The 17,887-nt window shown below is 34.1% G+C and overlaps 1 protein-coding gene across 1 annotated transcript in view; it reads right to left on the bottom strand.

The window, feature by feature from the left end:
• LOC121429689 (transcription factor RFX4-like) overlaps positions 1 to 17,887 on the bottom strand; it is a 35,363-nt gene that overhangs the window by 11,424 nt on the left and 6,052 nt on the right. Inside the window, exons 6-10 of the mRNA XM_041626852.1 lie at positions 16,923 to 17,000; positions 15,852 to 16,015; positions 14,815 to 14,915; positions 14,009 to 14,067; positions 13,398 to 13,545 (exon numbers count right to left, since the gene is read on the bottom strand). Coding sequence (XP_041482786.1) covers positions 13,398 to 13,545; positions 14,009 to 14,067; positions 14,815 to 14,915; positions 15,852 to 16,015; positions 16,923 to 17,000 — 550 coding nt within the window. The remainder of the gene's footprint in view (positions 1 to 13,397; positions 13,546 to 14,008; positions 14,068 to 14,814; positions 14,916 to 15,851; positions 16,016 to 16,922; positions 17,001 to 17,887) is intronic.

Raw genomic sequence — 17,887 nt, 5'->3', positions numbered from 1 at the left:
CTCTTTACACAGATGATAATCTCATGGTGAAAATATACGTTTGCCCCAAATTGCCCCTATTGGCCCCTTTTTGGGGGCTTTGCTCCCCCCCCCAGGAAAATATGTTCCGCCGCCACTGGTTGAAACACGCATCGTCTTCATGGCTAACTGCAAAAATTTCTTAAAATGTCCCCTTTAGATCAGGTCAGAGCTTATAATATTATATTCAAAATGTCTGTTTGCGCTTCTTGCTCGCAGTTATTATCTAAATTTAGTTACATAGGCATCTCGTTTTGAAGATCACAAACATATTGCCCATCATATTAAAAAAATATATAGCTCGCGCTCGCATTATTTAAAAAGGGTTTATCATGTTATTACATATTTACTTTATTTTATAAGTATAAAGCTAATTATTGACTGTGAGGACTACCCTTTCAAAGAAACAAACAAAAATCAACTTTAAGCTGCCGATCGAGGAAAATATGGCTGGAAAAAAATTGCCCCCCCCCCTATTTGACGATAGTTGGATCCGCCGGGAGGGAGGCAGGGGGCACTTCCCCCCCAAATGAAATAAAAAAACAGGGAAATTAATATTTTCCAAAATGGGAAAGTTCCTTTTTCAAAAATAAATATGCCGTTTTTTCGTGTTTTTTCGAAATAAAATACTCTTTTTAAAGTATACAAGTTAAGTTTTCAGGCTGGAATATTGCAAATTTTCACTAAATGTTTTCTTTAACAGGTTCCTTTTCTGGTCAGTATGTTTAAGCTCGCGTTTTGCGCTCGTGTTATTTTTTTAGTTAGATGCACATCTGTTTAATGACAGCAGAAATCTGCTCGGATTTTTAAAAACTTATTTTCATTTTTTATTGAAAACCCTAAAGTTTTAGCTTGTGATTCACGCTCGCAACACCTCACAATAATGCCATTTTAAGAATAATTGACCCCAAAAAAGTTTTACAACTTCACCTTTGAATTTGTTTTACCAAGCCGCTCGCTCATTATACTCTCTCCCGAAAAATAAAGCCTAAATATACGTTTTGCCTTAATAAGAAATCACTTCAAAAAAAGGTTTTTCTCTACTTAATCACTATCAAACACACAATGACTTCAAGCAGATGATAATCTTAAGGTGAAAATGTCAATTTTGACGTATGAGTTTCATTTTTTTGGCTTTACCCCCCAAACGAAAATTCGTTCGGCCGCCCTTGCCTTCCCATCCTCATAACAATTGAACGGCAACAGTGTCCCCCGCCCCCTCCTCCTTGCCTCTGCCTCTGCTTTCCCGGTTTTCATTTTTCGGATTAACGAACCTTATTTTGTTTTCGGATTAACGAACCTTATTTCGTTTTCGGATTAACGAACCTTATTTCGTTTTCGGATTAACGAACCTTCGGATTAACGAACCTTATTTTGTTTTCGGATTAACGAACCTTATTTCGTTTTCGGATTAACGAACCTTCGGAAAAACGAACCTTATTTCGTTTTCGGATTAACGAACCTTCGGAACAACGAACCTTATTTCGTTTTCGGATTAACGAACCTTCGGAACAACGAACCTTATTTCGTTTTCGGATTAACGAACCTTCGGAACAACGAACCTTATTACGTTTTCGGATTATCGAACCTTCGGAATAACGAACCGTCGGAATTACGCCACAAATGTTCGGATTAACGAACCCTTTTTCGTTTTCGGATTAACGAACATCGAGGTATAGGCAATTTACGTGTTTCGGAATTACGAACCTTCGGAATAAAGAACCTTCGGAATTACGAAGTGTAACCGGTTAACATCTACTTTGGGTCGTTCCCATATTCAATATTAATATTTCACAGCCTAAATCTTGCCGTTGGTTAATATCTGCCTTAGATCAATCGAAAATTCAATAATTTAAATATTTCAAAACATGTGTCTAGTGGTTGGTTAATATCTACCAGAGATCAGTTTAAATTTAGATAATTTTAAAATTTCATAACCTATGTCTCGTGGTTGGTTAAAATCTTCCTAAGTTAGATCAGTTTAACATGAGATAATTTCGAAATTTCACAACCTATGTCCATCGGTTGGTAATGTCTACCTCAGACACATTTAACATTTGTTAATTTCAATATTTCATCTATGTTCGTGGTTGCTTAAAATCTACCTTAGATCAGTGTAACGTTCATTTCACAACCTATATCTCGCGGTTGGTTAATAATAATAGAAATAATAATAGGCTGGTTAATAGCTGCCTTAGATCAATCGAAAATTCAATAATTTAAATATTTCAAAACATGTGTCTAGTGGTTGGTTAATATCTACCAGAGATCAGTTCGACATTTTATGTTTTTGATATTTCGCATCTAAATATATCTTGCTGGTGGTTAACATATAGCTCTGATCAGTTAAACATTCAACAATTCATTATTTCTGTTTCTGTTTGTGGTAACTCCCGTAGGAACTCGGCAGGACAGCATTTTTTGCTGGTAAACGCCAAGCTGGTATATTTCACAACCTATGTCCAGCGGTTGGTTAATATCTACCTTAGATCAGTTTAAATTTATATAATTTTAATATTTCACAACCAATGTCTCGTGGTTGGTTAAAATCTTCCTTAGATCAGTTTAAATTTTGATAATTTTAATATTTTACAACCAATGTCTCTTGGTTGGTTAATATCTACCTGAGATCAGTTTAAATTTTGATAATTTTAATGTTTTACAACCAATGTCTCGTGGTTGGTTAAAATCTTCCTTAGATCAGTTTAAATTTTGATAATTTTAATATTTTACAACCAATGTCTCTTGGTTGGTTAATATCTACCTGAGATCAGTTTAAATTTTGATAATTTTAATATTTTACAACCAATGTCTCGTGGTTGGTTAAAATCTTCCTTAGATCAGTTTAAATTTTGATAATTTTAATATTTTACAACCAATGTCTCTTGGTTGGTTAATATCTACCTGAGATCAGTTTAATTTTTGATAATTTTAATATTTTACAACCAATGTCTCGTGGTTGGTTAAAATCTTCCTTAGATCAGTTTAAATTTTGATAATTTTAATATTTAACAACCAATGTCTCTTGGTTGGTTAATATCTACCTTAGATCAGTTTAAATTTTGATAATTTCAATATTTTACAACCAATGTCTCTTGGTTAATATCTACCTTAGATCAGTTTCAAGTTTGATAATTTTAATATTTTACAACCAATGTCTCATGGTTGGTTAAAATCTTCCTTAGATCAGTTTAAATTTTGATAATTTTAATATTTTACAACCAATGTCTCGTGGTTGGTTAATATCTACCTTAGATCAGTTTAAATTTTGATAATTTTAATATTTCACAACCAATGTCTCGTGGTTGGTTAAAATCTTCATTAGATCAGTTTAAATTTTGATAATTTTAATATTTTACAACCAATGTCTCGTGGTTGGTTAATATCTACCTTTGATCAGTTTAAATTTTGATAATTTTAATATTTCACAACCAATGTCTCGTGGTTTGTTAAAATCTTCCTTAGATCAGTTTAAATTTTGATAATTTCAATATTTTACAACCAATGTCTCTTGGTTGGTTAATATCTACCTGAGATCAGTTTAAATTTTGATAATTTTAATATTTTACAACCAATGTCTCGTGGTTGGTTAAAATCTTCCTTAGATCAGTTTAAATTTTGATAATTTTAATATTTTACAACCAATGGTTCTTGGTTGGTTAATAACTACCTGAGATCAGTTTAACATTCGATAATGTTAATATTTCATTTGATTTTTGATTTTGATTTTATTTATTTCTGCATTCAAGATAATATATGCAACATAACAATAAGGTGATACAATTCAGTTTCACAAAGTAATAAAGCAATAGTCATAATAAAGCAATGAAAAATAAATATAGACTAGAAGCAATATTCAATCGAAAAAAAAAATAACAGTTTAAATGAATGCAGGAGACCGCCATCGTGAGCGGTTAAGCTTGAAAATGATGGCGGCCTCGTAAAATGGTACATAAATTTCTTTCTTCATTGATCAAGTGGGTGCAATGCAGGTGCAGGTGCGGGTGCAGTAAAGGGCAGTTGAATAATTAACTTGGAGAGGGGGATGCATATGATTCAATGGTTTTTCTTTTAATAGTGGCTTTGAATGAGTATATTGTTGAGCATGACTTAATATTGTCTGGAAAGTTGTTCCAAATATCAGGACCATAATGTCGAATTGATTTATGAGTTATTAATAACTTAGGGTTGGTGAGATGAAGGTTTCCTGATGAGCGGGTTGGGTAGGAATGAACAGACCTGTTAAACCTAAACATATTATTAAAGGACGGAGGAAGTTGATTATTAAAGTATTTGAACATAAAGATGGCTACTTGAATTGTATTGATATCAAATATTTTTTAAGTTTTGAGTTTATGAAACAATGGGTCAGAATGAGCCAAGTAATGTGACCCTGTGCATATACGGATTGCTCTTTTTTGTAATTTAAAGATAGAATTGAGTTTAAAAAAACCACAATTTGCCCAGACGATATTACAATATGTTATATAAGGGAGGACTAACGAATTGTATAACAAGAATAAAGTACTGTCAGGAAGAGTGAATTTTAACTTGGAAATTATCCCAATACTTTTGGAAACGGACATCGTAACGTGGTGTATGTGTTGATTCCAAGTCAAAGATTCATCTATAATTATACCTAAAAATTTAGATTGTTTTTTCTGTTCTAGAGGGGTGCCGTCAATATTAATGTAAATCGGTGTGTTAATGTTATGGGAATGGTGTCTGAAGTACATAAAATGTGTCTTTTTTGTATTAAGAGAGAGTTTATTGGCTTTGAACCAGTTTGATACTTTATCAATTTCACAATTTACGATATTGTTTAATGAATTAAGGTCTCTATGCGAATAAAATATATTTGTGTCGTCGGCAAATAAAACGAAGGATAAAATAGAGGAGGTTCTAATGATGTCGTTAATATAGAGTAAAAATAAAAGTGGGCCTAAAATGGAACCTTGAGGGACACCACATCGAACTAAAAGAGAATCAGAGTCGAAACTGTTAAAATTGACATATTGCCTTCGATTATTTAAGTAGTCTTTAAAAAATGAGAGACATTGACCTCGTATTCCATAATGGTTGAGTTTGAAGAGTAAAATATCATGGTTAAGGGTGTCAAATGCTTTACTAAGATCGCAAAAAATGCCAATTACATGTTCTTTGTTTGCTATGGCATTTGTTATTTTGTCGTAAATTTGAAGTAATGCTAAATCTGTTGAGAAATTTTTTCTAAAACCATATTGATTACAATTCAGAATATTATATTTGTTAATGAATTTATAAAGTCTTGTGTAAACTATTTTTTCTAGAATTTTAGATATTGTTGGAAGTAAGGAAATGGGACGGTAATTACTTATTTCGTGAGGGTTGTCTTTTTTAAAGATAGGATTAACTTTTGCTACTTTTAATAAATCTGGAAAAACACCTTGAGATAGGGAATTATTAAATATGTGAGTCAGAGGGCTAGCAAGAGGGTGAATTATTTGCTTAAGAAGAGACATGTTGATGCCATCACAACCAGAAGATCTAGAATTATGAAGGGAACGAACAGTATTGATTATTTCGGAGGGGTTTGTTGGGGTTAAAAAGAGAGATTCTTGATTTGGATCTGAGAGGTAATCTTTAAAATGTGCGTTGGGACTATTAATTTTGTTTGCAAGCTCGGGCCCAATATTGGTAAAGAAAGAATTAAATGAATTTGCATAATTAGTTGGATCAAGTATTTCAGATCCATTAAGAGTGATTTTATCATTAGGTGGGGGTTGTGTTTTCGTACCCAACACTTCTTTGATAATTTTCCAAGTTGTATTTGTATTTCCATTGGCATCATTTATTTTATTAGCAAAATGCAATTTTCGGGATAATCGAATTAATTTTGTTAGTTTATTACGATATATTTTGTATTTTTTTAAAGAATCATCAGTTGGATTGCGTAAGTGATATTTATATAGGCGATTACGTGTCTGTATGGATTTCAGTAAACCTTTCGTTATCCAAGGATTTTGGGGTTTGTTACGTTGATTTTTTACTTTACCTATTGGGATATTCTTTTCATAATAATGTTTTAATGTATTATTGAAGTTATTGTATGCAATATTGGGATTTACTTCATTATAAACATCATCCCATTCTTCCAAAACTAGGTCTTGCTTCAGTAATTCTATATTTTGTTTAGATTCTTTACGATAAGTATATTCCTTGTTTGATTTAGGGTAAGAGAGTTTACATTCACAAGTTAAAAAAATAGGCAGGTGGTCCGAAACTTCAGAATATAAAATCCCTCCTATGATTTTGTTATTATGAACATTTGAAAATATGTTATCAATCTGAGTTGATGAATTCAGGTTAATCCTTGTGGGTTTATTAATAATAGAAATACAGCCAAACGAGTATAACAATTTCATGAAATCGGATGAATTATTATTGTAAGATGAGGGTAAGAAGTTAATATTGAAATCACCAAGCATAAAAAAATGTTTGTTTTCATTCCCTATTTCATGCAGAAAATACTCTAGTTCATCGTGGAAACGATCGATATTTGTATCAGGGGGTCTATAAATTAATCCTATGATGATATTTTTTGAATTAGAATTTTCAATCTCTATAAACAACGACTCTGCATGCAATAATTTAACTTCAGAACGAATCTTAAATTTGAGATTTTGTGAAATGTAAAAAGCAACTCCTCCTCCTCTTCTTTCCTTTCGGTCTGCCCTTATTAATTTATAATTAGGTATATTAAACATGTCAGGGGAATTTTCATGTAGCCATGTTTCGCTTAAACCGATGACTGAAAACTGAGTATTATTTAATGAGTGTAATAGGTTAACTAAATATTCAAAGTTTCTATTTAGACTTCTTATGTTTGCATGTAAAAGAGAGAGATTATCTGGAGTAATATTAAATTCGTTGTTAAATTCTTGGGGAGTGTAATATTTGCTATCTTGTGGGTTCTCAATGAAAATATCTGGAGTAAAAGTATGTGACTCAAACAGGGGAACGTGTAAATGTAAAGTACCGGAGGTTTGGAGAGAGGTCAACTGCAAGTGAGCAAGTGGTGCATGTGCGTGAGTGTGTGTGTTGGGGTGTATTCATGTGTGAAAGTGGTGCTAGTGTATCATTAACAAGAACATAATATACTAATGCAAAAAGAGTAAGACCCATCTTGGTCAATGATGGTTGGGCAGTAGAGCACAGCCCGACCACCCTAAAGATACAATTGATAAAAAATTTCAGCAAATAAAAAAAAAACTTAAGAGTTTACAACGGGAGATTGGAAGAAGACAATATTTACAAAACAGAACCATGAATCATAACAGGAAGCCCAACAAAATTGACTTCTGAGCATGTAACAAAACAAAACAAAAAAAGACCCTTTTACATAATGTATACATTGGATCAATACATTAAAACCACACACACTTTTCAGTCTGGAAAATACCGAGACTGGTCTAAGTCTGTAGCCATGAGGAATAAATAAATGAGGGAGACTGGAAATGAGCTTTGAATCAATTTGGAAGTAAAGAGAGTTCAAGAAAGTACTGGAATCCAACCATTCACAGTTCAAAAATAGAATAATGGTTCTTTTTCTGACAGACCGATTAAAATATCCAAAAGAATGAGATGGGATCCAATTAGGGATTTTTCTAAATTGTATGAAGATAATAAGCATGTAGTTGGGGGACCAAAAATGTGTGTATACGGCCTAGTGATTGGTGGAAAAGTGGCGGGAAAAAAACAAACTATGGTGAATTCAAAATAAAAGACCAACACAATCTAATAGATTCATCATGTGGCTGAGAAGACGAGGCGAAAACTATTATACATTGTACATTATACGAAAACTATTATACATTGTGTAAGCATAATCAACACAATCTCTAGTGATTAACCTAAAGGTATTGTCTTCCTTCCCCCACTCTCTCTTCCCTTTTCTTCATTTTAGAAAAGATTTGAAAGGCTGTTGTATGGATCAACGTCCGCCTCTAAGTAAAATATAATAGGGTGTTTTATGAACAAAAAGCCAGATATCTAAGTTGAAGTATGCATTCTTATAGTACATGTGTATGTACAAACTAGTATGGATATTTGCATACAGGTTGTTACTGTTATATAAAAAACACATTGTACGTCATGATTTGCCGCTGTAGAAAGAGAGAAAGAGTGGGGGGGGGGGGAATTCTGATTGGTGTAGACAAGGTGCGTTTGGTTCATTCATGCTATACATCGACCAATAAAAGTTCATGAACAATGTAATAGGCGGGAAATGACCAGTGGTGCATAAAATCCACGCCTTGTGTTAAGCGGAACCTGTGGATGTGGGCAAAGGAATGAAATGAATACAATAAGCTATATAATCGCTTTCTTGCTTAACAAGTTCTTTAAGATAGTTGGAAAAGTTAAAGAATGAAATCGTATTCTAAGTTAGGACTCTGCCTAATTAAATAAAGAGATTAAGCCGTTGTCAAACAAAGGGTATTGCATTTTGGAATCAATAATAAAATTGGCGGGAAAAAATCTACATAGAAGTAATTTAAATACATGTCAAGGACGAGATTTACATTTAATGGTTACTACATGTACCTGAATAGGACGTCACTGACATCAATATACATTCTATAGTCATGATAGTGTGAGGGAGTGGTGTAGACAAGGTGCGTTTGGTTCATTCATGCTATACATCGACCAATAAAAGTTCATGAACAATGTAATAGGCGGGAAATGACCAGTGGTGCATAAAATCCACGCCTTGTGTTAAGCGGAACCTGTGGATGTGGGCAAAGGAATGAAGTGAATACAATACACTATATAATCGCTTTCTTTCTTAACAAGTTCTTTAAGATAGTTGGAAAAGTTAAAGAATGAAATCGTATTCTAAGTTAGGACTCTGCCTAATTAAATAAAGAGATTAAGCCGTTGTCAAACAAAGGGTATTGCATTTTGGAATCAATAATAAAATTGGCGGGAAAAAATCTACATAGAAGTAATTTAAATACATGTCAAGGACGAGATTTACATTTAATGGTTACTACATGTACCTGAATAGAACGTCACTGACATCAATATACATTCTATAGTCATGATAGTGTGAGGGAGTGGTCCGCCACCCCTCTCTCTCTCTTCCTTTATAATTGGCTCAAAGAATGGTTGTTATAACAACAATTGCATTAGTCAATACACGTCAGTTGATAAAAGATAAAAGGATGCTATACTGATTTTTTTTTTCCTTTCTTTCTTTTGTACATAACTGACCGATACATTATACAGGCATGTATAGTCAACGCGCGCTTCCAGAAAAGGTAGACTTGCGTAGTGCAGATGATCGCAGAAATGCAGATTACGTAAATGAAATGCCATTAAATAGGCTGAGAGAGAGAGGGGGATTTGCATGATCCAAGTCAATGCATAATGTTTTCTCATGCTTGTTATCGACAATAACGTGAAGGGCGGGAAATGACCACCAGTGCATAAATTCCACGCCTTATTTGGTGAGAACTGTTGATGTGACATGCAAATTAAAATACTACAATGCGTGTACAATAAACAAAACCCTTTACAGTGTAACCATGGAGCTATCTTCTTTGGCGAATTGTTTAAAATATTTGAGAAGTATAAGGTGAATACATAAGAAGCCGAATCAATCATCTTTTAACAAAGTGGTAAATATGTTGAAAGATCAAAGAATGGAATTTTATCTGAATTTAGGACTCTACTCAATTGGACCAAGCCGTTGTCATAAAAGGTATAAGCGTGAAGGATTAAAACTGAAAGATGGCGGGAAAAAACAACTGCATAATATGCAAGAAAATTTAATACATGTCAAGTGTACGAAACAAAAATGAGAATGGTTTCTCCATGTACCTGAGGGAACGTCGAAGGCATTAATATGCATTCTGAACATATAAGCATAACTGACATGATTTTGGTAAACCATATTCTCCCCCCCCCCCCGCTCTCTCTTCCCTTTATTTTTGAATCAACGGAAAGGATATTCGTGACCAATTCCAGTCTGTATGTATAATATAAAAAGGGGATGTAGATGTTTTTAGTATACAAAACATACAACGTTGCATCGAAGCATTATGACAATGAAGAGTAGGCGTGTTAAGAAAAGTCAATTGTAATCAGTTGTACAGTAATCATGGTAATGCAGGTGTTTGCAAACAGATTGCTGCCGTTTTACGAAATAATAATAACATGTCATTGAATGGGAGAGAGAGAGGGGGGGGGGGTGAATTAGCATAGTCCAACACAGTTTGGTTTTGGAATATACTCTCGATCGTGGTTACTCGACCAATAATATCAATGAACAGCGTGAAAGGCGGGAAATGACCATGGGTACATAAAAAGCCACGTCTTAAATGGATGCGGCCATGCGAATTAAATACTGCAATGTGTGTACAAGAAGCTAAACACTTTTCGGTATAACAATATGTCAATTCAGTAGTAATCTTTTCTGACGGACCGTTTAAAATATTTGAGAAGTCAAAGAATGAAATCGTAATCCGATTGAACTTCTAAATTGGATAAAGAGATTGAGATGTGACACACAAAATGGTGGGCGTGCATTAATTAAATTGAAAAGTGGCGGGAAAAGAGTCAAATACAAGACTGGAGTAATTCCTTCATCAGGTTTCATAATTATACACAAAGTTTTTAATCCAAAGGTTGATCTACAGAAAAGACCAATAGGTTAAACAACAGAATTGCTTATGATAGTAGTTATTGAAAACTTCAGTCATATAAAATACAGGAAAAATAAAGACCGTTTCTTTCTTTCTTTCATACTTTTTTGGTAAAAAGCGATGTTTCCGAAAAACATGTTTCAGCATAATGAAATAATGAAAAACACCTATTGCAACTGATGTAAAGCAATCTTTATCTTAATATTGATAATTATGATCGGTAATCAACATTGAACAATTGGGAGGTGGTATTATTAAGTACATTCTGATAGAGAAAAAAAAAAAGAATTCTGACAAAAACAGATAACTTCACTTTTATCATCTATATAAACCATGTCATACATTTTTGGTTCAACAAAAAGTTTAGAGAGAGAGAAAAAAGCCTGATCTGCCCCGATATCAACATCATCGTAGGCTCGTGAGCAAAATGTCCGATAATTGGTTGGACAAGTCAGCATGAATCAAAATAATGTATACTAAAGCAAACTTGGTGTCGAAGCACGTATGGAGTTTCCATTTTCTTATAATGTTAATAATATTCATATAAATGTTAGCAGGAGTTAAAAGTGAAAATGTGGTTAAATTATCCTTTTATGAGAGCATAGTGCATTCAATATCATTCCATTATAAGTATAATTCAAAAATAAAAGTAGATATCACCTCAAAATGATGACAGGGTAGCTGCATTTTCAAAAGATCATATGTTGATGTCCCTGTATCCTTCCTCTGTGTGACTTTGATGATTTGTAGATAAAAAATAGTTGACAGGTTTTCTCCATTCCAACTTGTAATTGTATGTAATCTCAGAATGTAATTCTCGTTAAGATTGACATTTTATTTCCTCTTGAAGATTGATAATATTACATGTAATAATCAAGATGTAACGAACGACCAGTATTACTCTTCGTAGGGTTTCCACGTTGCTGTTCCTTTCTCTTTCCACTGTAGGACGATTTTGACTCCCAGCAGTTTAATCCGAGTTGACAGGTTTTTCTCCTTACGTAGCTTGAAGGCAACCTCGGCGAGGTAACCGCGGCGAGCCTTCAAGGTGGGTGGCAGGTCCGTCCTTACCGTTATGCGAGGGGGGCGTGGCAGCATAGCCGAGGCTGATCCTTGCGGCTGCGGGGCGGGCTGTGGAGTTGGTCTCGTCAGGTTCTCGAAGGTGGAGAGGATCAGGTCCCGGTCGGGCATCCGTACAAACTTTGCGATGATCGGGGCGGGGGCTGGTCGGCCTGATGGACGGGTGCCTGGGGTTCCAATCGGGTTACGGCGGGGTAGTCTGTGGGCGTTTACAAGTTGTATCTCCTTGGCCTTCTCTTCGTCGATGCCAAGAAAAGTAAAAACCTTCAGTAGAGTGTTGTAGATGTTTTCCTGGTTTACTTCTTCAACACCATAAAACAATAAGTTTGATTTTCGGTTGTAGATCTCGGCCAGCAACAGCTTTTCCTTCAAACTCGAAATTTCTTCTAGTAGAGGGGCGATTTTGGTAGGAATGGCATTTTCGACCTCGATGATTTTAGCGGAGTTCAGTTCAACGGTAGCTTCTACATCGTTCAAACGACGATTCATAGATTGAATTTCTCTAGTAATGCTGTCAAGCTTTTCTAAAGTCTTATTCGAGAAATTTGAAATATCCCTTTGAAGATCGGCATTCGATGGCATGGCATTCGTAGGGGAGGTATCTTTTTCCAATGGCCCACTGGCCGTATGCTTGGCCGAGGCCTGCCGGGTGTTAGGGCGTTGAGTATGTGATAGCATAGCTAGTTGATGCTGAAATCAATTAGTATGTATTAGGCAATGGGTGGTCAGAGCTCCGCTCCGATGCGTCCTTCCACTACGAAAGCATAGTACCAAATATTTCACAACCTTTGTCTCGCGGTTGGTTAATATTTACCTTAGATCAGTTTCTCATTTGTTAATTTCAATGTTTCACAGCCTCTGTCTCGCCGTTGGTTAATATCTACATAAGATCAGTTTAACATTCTAAAACTTTAATATTTCACAACTTATGTCTCGTACGTGGTTGGTTAATATCTACTTTAGATCAGTTTAAAATTATATAATTTCAATAATACACAACATATGTCTCGTGGTTTGTTAAAATCTTCCTTAGATCATCATGAAATTATACAATATTTATATTTCACAACATATGTATCGCGCCTCGTTAATATCCACTTTAGATTTTCGGTTAGTGTACATGCCATCCCTAATAATGAAATATAATAGCAATAATGAGAGGCATTTGCATAGCGTCACGTTATGTAAGAAAAGACAAGACCTCGGTTTAAATGATATATTTCTTGAATTTATTTCAATGGTAAATTATTCCAAAGAGAAGGTGGTGCTGCAGAGAAAGCTTGTTCACGGTAAGCTACTCGTATTTTGGTTGTCTTCAGACGAAGCGAGTGTGAAAATTTTAGGCTACGAGCTTCTGTATAATACATGAAAACGTCTGGTAAACATTTTTGTAATACCATTAAAAAATTTCCAAGCGAAAATAAATATCTTAGATTTTATATACTACCAAATTGGCAACCAATGTCACTGGAGAAATCTGTCGACATTTCAATCTTTCAAATAAAGCGCTGATAACTGAGTTGTGAGCATATTGAGATACAATTAAGCGAAATATAGGCCGAGGACTCGCCACGGGATCTTGGAAAAAAATAGTAAACTTAAGGATGTACTAACGAGATCGGATGTCCTGTTTTTTCAGAGCTTTTATCTGTGGCATGGTCCAAATGAGTTGAGAACAGACTGTATCATGTTCTGTACGTCTCTCCCAATCTTGTCTCATCTGAGTTATAGTGATATCGACTGTGAGGGCGCTTCGGGTTGCCTGTATGTAAGAGATTTGATTGAATTTCAATTTATTCACCATATTACAATATTTTAAATACAAGACAAACTAACATATATCAGTGCATACAAGTAGCAAGAAATAAATACAACAAATAAATACGATTTGTACATTCGTATAATAAATCAGAGATGACATAATAAATCGTTATCATTTAATCTGTATAGATAAAGGTTCTTAAGACTGTTAAAAATCAGCCGGCGCTTATCCAGTTGAATGCAAGTGTTATCTCTTTCATGTTAATTATATTAGAAACTATATATACTTGTTGCTTGAGAACTTAGTTTTCATAAGATTATTTTTTTTATTCATTGGGAAGAGCATCTGGAAAAGATAATTGACTTGGTGTGTTTATTTGAATAGAGTGCAGCTTATCCATTGAGATAAATAGAAAAAAATGAGAAAAGCAATGGAAAGATTTTATTCACAGTGAATTATATACCTGTGCTAAATGTGCTAGAGAAGTCTTTCTTTTCAACAGTTGCGAAAATCTTTTCACAGCTATGGGATTGGAAAATAGAAAATAAACAAGTGACATAAATAGTTATAGCGGTATCTAAATGAATATGAGTAAAAAATTAGAACAGTTTTATCGAAATCTAATGGAGATTAATGAACTTCTGAATTTGAAGTTCAACTATATTTTGTGAAAACAATTATATGTATTAGGTGTGTTGATGATGTCATGTCCTCACTTTACTTCCATTTTTCTTATGTTATCAAATGAAATCATAATCACTCCACATTTTCATACATATGTGTAAAACATGTATCAATTTTTACAAAATGTGTTTAAGCAGCAATTATTTTACATATTAAATCAGTAGTCAGTCCTGTTTCGATACTCTTCGTGGACAACTCTAAATATCACTTCAGTTGGGGATATACCATCACCAGCTTTTCCAATGCATATCAATGTATTAATATCAATTAATGCATACCTTGAACTTTTTTTACCTAAACAATGCGAAACATTGAAATGTCAACTTTATTAATGAAAATTTCAGTGTTTTTTGCTTACACTATAATCTGTTAAAGTCATATAACTATCAGCTTGGAGCAGCTCTTTAATTTAGATGATGAATTGTGGTAATCCAATACAATACTCTATTGAAATGCCTTCATGCGAATTAGAGATGGATTAATTATTAAAGAAATGTAGATTAGAGAATAGGATTTCACGAGTGAAGGAGATACTGGGAAATGTCGTAGAACTAGGACGATAAACATTTGTGGTTTATGAATTACCTTGCATTTTACTCAGCATCAATTGACTTGAGAAGGGTTTGAGAACATTTTGCATTATTCGTGGGACTTCGTAGGAGAAGTGACGAATCCCTTGCAACAAGCTGAAATAGAATAAAACCCAATATGACAAGATCATTCTAAATAAAATTAATCATTTCATTGAGTTCCAAGGACAGGAATTACAATGAGTATCTTTCATATTAAAAACATAGGGCGACTATATAATAATAACACTAATAATAAACACAGCGTTTATTACGCGCCATCTAGTAAACCATTCCGAGGCGCAGAGGGATGGGGGGGGGGGAGAGGAATTAAAGAAAAAAAAATGATGCTTGTGTTGGTTTATGGCCAGATCAAATTACCTTAACATATTCAACAAAAGTACGAAGAAAACAGATTACAGGTGGGCATGAATTGATATGGCTAAAAATATCCAAGCTGATTATTATATTTTTATATCAACTATGGCAATGTTTTCATTCTAATACAAATAATTATGATGAGTTACAAAAAAAAGTTTTGTACCCACTTATAAAATCTTCTATTTATCTTACGTAACAAAGATTAGGTAATGCCGGCGGGGTTGTACTAAAAACTGGAAGCTTGATATATTAGAATCAAGGATAGACCCCTCAATTTGAGACAAATTTAACAGCAGCTTCATAATTGCAGTGGCTCATTCTAGGATGGGGGGTCGGGTGTCCGGACACTTTATCTTTTTGAAGCCTTCTTTTTTGTCTGTGGATTACACTAAAAATGTGATTTCATTACTTCTAATAATTTTCTATTTTGTTCTTTATAATATTTCCTAACATTTTGTACTAATAATTGATGAAACTTCGCTTGTAATTTTTTTCCAAAGACATTCTAAAATTGATCGTCCGGACACACAACCCGTCCGGATACACAACAACTGGGTATATATGTAAATATAATCTTAATGAATATCTTCAATACATCCAATCAGGACGTCGCGACGATGTGAGGCATTCTGAACAATTACCATGTTTGTGTAACTAGGTCCATATACGTACCTTTGTGGGACAGTGTTGAGTGTACCTGGAATGAGTACAGAAACGATAGTGTGATAGAGGTAGGTATCACAAACGGCCAAAGCGTCGCAGATGGATGGAATCTCAAGCAAATTCCGCTGTTCGATCTGAAGGCTACCCCAGAAAGTTTGGCAGTAGTATTCCACCTATGAGGCAAAAAAATAAAGTAGCATCGCGGTTAAAAGGATTATCATTTTCAAACAGTAATAGGGAGACTGGGTCGAATACAGTCTCCAGTAGTTGCCCTTTGTTTTATAGAAATAATGATAAGTTTTAGGGTAAGGTATTATTCAAAATAATGTTATCATTGGAACTTCACAGGTTATGTGAGACTAGTTGTATGGAAAAGACAATTCTGGAAAATTACCTGGACCCCTGTTGCATAAAAGTTAATATTATGGTATCTTTACCATCCACGGTAACTACTATGGTAACAATGATCAACCGCCAGTCAAAATCAAGGATTACATGCAAATTACCATTGGATGGCAAAGTTACCAGGGGGGTGTTTCACAAAGATTTAAGTATGACTTAAGTCGCACTTAAATGTTGACGCGTACATGATATGCAACGCGCAATCGTATTGATCAATACGCAGAAGTGCGCGTCCTCTTGGCATGATCTGACCAATGCTGTCATGCCTTTTATACTGCGCGCAACTAGACATTTAAGTGCGACTCTAAGTCATACTTAAATCTTTGTGAAACACCCCCCAGAATGGTAAACATTTTATGCAACGGGGCCCAGGGGCTTGCCAATTCAAGGCTTTGTTAATCAGTCAAAGTATTTTCAATCAGGCAACCACGTATTTCCTTATAATCATAGGTAGCTAGATAGCTAGATAATAGCTAGGTAGATAGATAAATTTTCCGTCAACAAAATACAAACATACGTTACAAAGTCAAATATTTACAGAATTTTCAGTCAAACTAAAAGTACAATTATACACACAATATTCCGTAAGCAAATGAATTCATTAAAAGATAAGTATCAATTTAGCAAGAACGAATTCCGATGAGCTAAGAAAATTACGTGAAGTTCGTGTAATAATACCTCGTCAAGACCGCCTCTCATGATGACCTCTAGAATGATCATACAATGATCTCTGTAAACTTTCAGGAATTCATTAACCTTGAAAAGAAGATATAAACTCATTATATCTAACACTATTGAAACTCGCATCTTTTTTTTCATTTATGAAAGCAGGGGCATGAAATGAATTAAAAATCACATTCTTTTAGCAAACATTAGTAAGAACATTAACATTTTAATTTTATTTTCTGATACGAATGGTTAACTCATCGACACTTATGGAATACAGCACAGTGATAATGCTTTATTGTTAGATCTGAAGGTAATTCAAACATTTCTGCCAAATATGATACGTTATCCAATCTCAAATGAAGTCAAAGTGTCTTGAATTCTTAATTATGGTCTTGGTATAGGAACTGGTGTATTTCAGTTTTGAGAAATATAGTCAATTGTTGTTAGATGTGTACTTTTGCTTCACTGTAAAAAAAATTAATTATCATGTTAACTTGTGCTAACAACAATAATATTCTGCTATGATGTGGTGTTTATCATATCAAAATGACACCACTAAGCGCTTTACAGATATGTCTTTTTCTAGTATAATATATATTCCCCATACTTGCAGCAGAGAATTTGAATAAATATTCAAAGACATAATATGTCGTTGACTCAACGATGATTGAGCATTTAAAAATGATTTTAAAAAGTAATGGACAAACTTATTAAGAATGAAAATATATAATATTCAATTCTTTCAAAGCGCACAACACATAACTGAGCATGTCTCTATGCATTTTCATGAAGGAACAGAATGAAGAATATCCCAAGGAGTGATACAACATGAACTAATATCGTTACGTATTTGGTGTTCAGCACTTTACTGATATAGCCTTTTCTCTAGTATATATTCCCCTTCTTTGCAGCAGAGAATTTAAATATTCTTTTTTTACAAGGTGCTATTTATACCTGTAATGTTACGTTTACTT

This window comes from Lytechinus variegatus, chromosome 16 (assembly GCF_018143015.1).
Source record: "Lytechinus variegatus isolate NC3 chromosome 16, Lvar_3.0, whole genome shotgun sequence".
In the NCBI taxonomy this organism is placed as follows: Eukaryota; Metazoa; Echinodermata; class Echinoidea; order Temnopleuroida; family Toxopneustidae; genus Lytechinus; species Lytechinus variegatus.
Note: the sequence above shows the minus strand (reverse complement) of the source record. Positions and strands in the feature narration are given on the sequence as shown.